The 5180-nt window shown below is 49.9% G+C and overlaps 1 protein-coding gene across 1 annotated transcript; it reads left to right on the top strand.

Moving 5' to 3' along the window:
- Positions 1 to 1291: 1291 nt before the first annotated feature.
- Positions 1292 to 4191, top strand: si:dkey-87k14.1 (leucine-rich repeat transmembrane protein FLRT2). The gene is made up of 3 exons (XM_063223854.1): positions 1292 to 1408; positions 2008 to 3121; positions 3233 to 4191. The coding sequence occupies exons 1-3, from the start codon at positions 1292 to 1294 to the stop codon at positions 4189 to 4191; spliced, it is 2190 nt and encodes a 729-aa protein (XP_063079924.1).
- The last annotated feature ends 989 nt before the right edge of the window (positions 4192 to 5180 follow it).

Consider the following 5180-nt stretch of genomic DNA (forward strand, 5'->3'; position numbering starts at 1 on the left):
ATTTGACCGGTGCCCCATCATTATTAGGCGCAAGCTGTTATCCGAAGCTGCTGTCAGGTTGCTCAATACAGCCTGTTCACAACACATTAGGAGAAATATGACTCAAATAGCTCAATGCAGTGTGATTGACAGGTTCATAATGTCAGCAGCACGAAATTGTAAGAATTGACAGTTTAATTCAGCAGGGCCTATTGTATCCTATATTTAGCCTATATGACACAGACTTACAAATCGTCCCTTTGCTCCATAACCCCTCCCCAGCCTATACATTCACCTGAGTTTGCGGTCACATTTATATTAATGCCTTCATAAATTAATAATAGTGAGCGATATGCGTGTTACTGAAATGAGCTGGGATTTTACTGTGATATAAGGAGCCCATCGGTTTTGTTTAATGCACTGAGGTCAAGAAGGAACGATGGAGACATGTTCACATGTTAACTCTTGAACTGAAATGCCCTCAGGTGGTAAAAATCAATAATATAATCTTATTTAAAGTTTTGTCTGACATCTAGAAAATTAGCATGCCTTCTTTCAGGGAGTGTAGCCTAATCATATGGTCTTCTGCTTTTACAATTTAACAAATTCAATAAATTAAGCCATTACAATGAGCTTGTCTATAATATAATATAATATATTATAATATAATATAATATAATATAATATAATGTAATATATACAATGTTTCTAGGCCCACGCATAGACCTTTCCTCTTTCCAAAATGACTGTAACAGCATTGTGAGAGAAAGAGACAGATTGCCGTCCCTGATAAGCATATGGCAGAATTACATATCCCACAGCAAACTGCAGTGCCACTGTGCATGACTGACGGTGCAGTGTGCACAACTTTCCTATTTCTTTTTTTCTGCATACCAGGGGTAATTTGCATAGTAAAAAAAGACAACAGTTGAAACGACTTGGACAGCGCACAATGTAGCATGGTTGGTGTTAACATCAACCGCCCCCCCCCCCTAATTTCTAATGGCATTTTCATTGTGTGTGTGTGTGTGTGTGTGTGAGAGAGAGAGAGAGAGAGAGAGAGATAGTGTGTGTGTGTGTGTGTGTGTGTGTGTGTGTGTGTGTGTGTGTGTGTGTGTGTGTGTGTGTGTGTGTGTGTGTGAGAGAGAGAGAGAGAGAGAGAGAGAGAGAGAGAGTGTGTGTGTGTGTGTGTGTGTGTGTGTGTGTGTGTGTGTGTGTGTGGTGCCTGCACTGTTTTTTATGTCTTTATACTTTCTATGTTTTGATCATTTACTTGTATTTCATGTGAACTAGGTTTTTGGAGATCCCTGTCATGTCAGAGGGAGACAGCCAGAGCCTCAGCCTCAGCCTCAGCACCAGACACAGACACAGCCATGGCTTAGTCACCAAGGGCACAGCCGAGAGCGCAGTGGCAGCCAAGGATGCACCGGTGACGAGCCACCTCTTCTTCGCTCCTCTTCCTCTTTATTCCTCCTCCTCCTCTTCCTCCTCCTCCTCCTCCTCCTCCTCTTCCTCGATTCTCTCGTGCGCCTGAAGTGCCTGAAGATGGCCCCTCTCGTGGGCTGTCCATTTGAAAAAAATGTGATGAGCTCCGCGATAGTCCCCAGCAGCTCGGGCGCGGACGGAGGGAAGTGCGAGTGAGCCTGAGCGCAGAGTGAAGTGAAGGAGGCGTGCAAGTTAATGAGACCATTGGTCTTGCACCGAGCGGCTTGGGACAGGCAATTATTGAAAGGATTGCCTTGGTCGCCGCACAGGCGGGCACATACAGTACTGCAAGCACAGCAGGAGTCGTACTAGCAGCAGCAGCAGGAGTAGCTGTACCAGGAGACACAGCAGCAGCAGCAGCAGGCAAAACTTCAAAAGCACCCAGGAACTCCTGTTTACTTGGTTTTTTTTTGTTTTGACATTTTTTCGGTATATTCCGTTGTTGTGCACAGGCAGTGTGCCTGGCTGTGGTGACTGACTGGCATCTGGAGGGTTTGTTTGGGTGTTTTATTTTTTTCTTCTTCTTTTTCTTGGTCGTTTAAGATGGAGTTACAGGCACAGAGCTGGAGCTGGAATAAGGACTTAGCTGCGTTCATTAGGCCTTGGATACCCATCATGCTCGGGCTGCACTTGCAGTTCTCCTGCACCGCATCCACTTCCTGTCCCGACGAGTGCCGGTGCGACAGGACGTTTGTCTACTGCAACGAGCGTAGCCTGACGTCAGTGCCGCTGGGCATCGGGGAGGGCTATGACATCCTGTACCTGCACAACAACCAGATCAACAACGCCGGCTTCCCGCTGGAGCTACACCATGTCAAGTCCGTGGAGACAGTGTATCTCTACGGCAACCAGTTGGACGAATTCCCCATCAACCTACCCAAGAAGGTGCGCGTGCTGCACCTGCAGGAGAACAACATCCAGACCATCTCCCGTGCGGCGCTGGCCCAACTGCAGTGGCTGGAGGAGCTCTACCTGGATGACAACTCCATCTCCACAGTGGGAGTGGAGGAAGGGGCCTTCCGGGAGGCCGCAAGCCTCAAATACCTCTTCCTCACCAAGAACCACCTGAGCAGCGTTCCGATTGGCTTGCCGCCAGACCTGAAAGAGCTGCGACTGGACGAGAACCGCATCGCCGTCATCGCCGAGGAGGCCTTCGAGAACGTCACGGCGCTCGAGAGCCTGCTGTTGGACGGCAACTTGCTGACGGACGAGGGCATCGACCCGCTGGCGTTCCGGGGACTGGTGAACCTGCGGACGCTGTCCCTGGCCCGCAACTCGCTGACGGCGCCCCCGTCCCATCTCCCGGCGGAGTGTCTGGAGAAGCTTAACCTGCAGGACAACCAGCTGAATGAGATCCCTGTGGGAGTGCTGTCCGGCCTACACCGCCTGGAGAAACTGGACCTCTCCAGTAACCAGCTGCAGCAGCTCACACAGGGGGTCTTTGATGGCCTGCTCAGCCTGCGACAGCTGACCGTGCGTAACAACCTCTGGCACTGCGACTGCGGAATCAAATGGGTCACGCTGTGGCTGAAAGTGCTGCCAGCGAGCCTCAACGTGCGCGGGTTCATGTGCCAGACACCCGAGGGCTTTCGCGGCATGGCAATCAGAGAGCTCAGCCTGGAGCTCGTCCAGTGCCCGCCGGGCACTGCCAGCGTGGGTGTGGGCATGGGCACGGGCACAGGCGCAGACACGGTGGGTGCGGTAGCAGGTTCGCCAACAATTCACACGCACCTGCAAACGCTGTACCCACCAAACCTGAACGTGTCTCTGTCGCCCACTGGCATTGGCACCTCTGCCTCTGCCCCTGCCTCCTCTGCAGGGCTCACACACTCGTCCCACTCTGTCCCCCGATCACCGCCTCTGCAGGGGTCACTGTCTCCCACACTAAGGGGTGAGGCGGAGCGGTCGAACCCGAACCTAAACGCCACATTTGCAGTGGAGAACTCGGGGCAGGAGCCCTTGCTTGTGTCTCTCACGGCCGTCAATCACACCTGCATCCAGGTGAGCTGGCTGGCCACGTTCGACGTTACCGCATACAAGGTGACGTTGGTGCGGATGGGGGAGCGGGTGGTGAACGAGAGGACGCAGGAGACAATGGTGCCAGGGGAGCTGGGCGGGGTTTCGCTAGCCAACCTGGAGCCCGATTCCGCGTACCACGTTTGCGTGGCGCCGTTGGACGCTTCAAACAGCCACTACCCCGGACGCTACACAGTGTGTTCCGAGGTCACGACCATGTCGTTGCCCGTGGGTAGCGAGAGCACTGCCGCAGTAGGCCCGGAGCAGGCCACGCAGCGGGACCTGAGCTCGCCGTTTCTGCTGGCCGGGCTCATCGGTGGCGGACTGGGCCTGGTTCTGATTCTGGCCTTGCCGCTGGGCCTGCTTTGCTGGCACACACGCCGGAAGGGAACAGGGTCAGGGTCGTCCTCCTCGACCTCGCCCAAGTGGAAGTACAGTCGCGGCCGACGGAAAGACGATTACTGCGAGGCAGGCACCAAGAAAGACAACTCCATCCTGGAGATGACTGAGACCAGCTTTCAGTTAGTGTCCTTGAATAACGAGCAGCTCCTGAAAGGGCCCTTTCACATACAGCCCATTTACGCAGCCAACGGCAGTGTGGCCGGGCCAAGACAGAGCAGCAACGGCTCCGGGAAATCTAGCACAGCACAACATCACAACAAGACCAATCACGGTCCCCCACCAAACTCAAACGTTTGCCACACGAAATGATGATTCTTTTCTTTGTTTAGTTTTTGTTTGTTTTGCTGCTTTGTTCAGTGGAAAATGAAATGGCACTGTTTGTACATTTGTATTTAAACAGCTGTAGTTATTTAATTTATAACCACCTGAAACAATAATACAGACAAATCCTGTGCCCTTTGTATACATATTAGTAAAAGTGCATCAAGATTTACAAGTCGTCGCTTTCTCTTCTTGCATCACCGCACAGCTGAAAAAAAAGCTTTATTTCCTCTGCTTTGTTATTCAGATGTTGCCCATATTGTTTCCTCTCATTGCAAAAACAATGCGTGTTTGAAATGCAAAAACCTTTTGATGAAACTAGGACGTATCAGTTGTTGCTGTGGCTGCATTGATAGGTTTGGGAAATAGGGGGCAGGCAGGAAAAGGAATCAAAGAAATGTTGATTGTGCCATCATCATGCGTGTCATTTTAACCTTCTACTCTAGCTCCAGAGGGTTTTCTGCTTTCAACACGCACACAAAGCCAACCAAGCCTCATTGTCAGGCTGCTGCTTTTCTTGGTTTATGAAACACAAAGAACCGGATACAAAATCAACAATGTGTTTGATATCAAATTCGACATGCTATAACAATATCTTTCATTAATTTGATACAAAATAGATTTGTTGAATCTATTCATAGAGTATTACGTATATCCATATTATTTATATGCATTTTTGTTTTATTTTGCCATCTTTTACTGCTGGATATCCCTCTTTGTCTCCTTCCCGTTCAAATGTGCATTGTTTGAGTAGCCGGGTCATCTGCTGTACAGTAGCTATAGCTCAGTGTGCCTTAGCATAATATGCCAAACGTTTACAACACACCAGTAACTTGTCAAAGCACCAAGGCATTGTTGTACAAAAGTAATAAACCATCATAAAAATGAATTGTTTTGTCCAGAAGCACGACGTGTTGTACATACACTGCATATGAAGAGTTTTATTTGCAAAACGGTGTGTCCACCATTTTTCACTT

The sequence above is a fragment of the Engraulis encrasicolus genome, chromosome 19, assembly GCF_034702125.1.
Source record: "Engraulis encrasicolus isolate BLACKSEA-1 chromosome 19, IST_EnEncr_1.0, whole genome shotgun sequence".
NCBI classification, from domain to species: domain Eukaryota; kingdom Metazoa; phylum Chordata; class Actinopteri; order Clupeiformes; family Engraulidae; genus Engraulis; species Engraulis encrasicolus.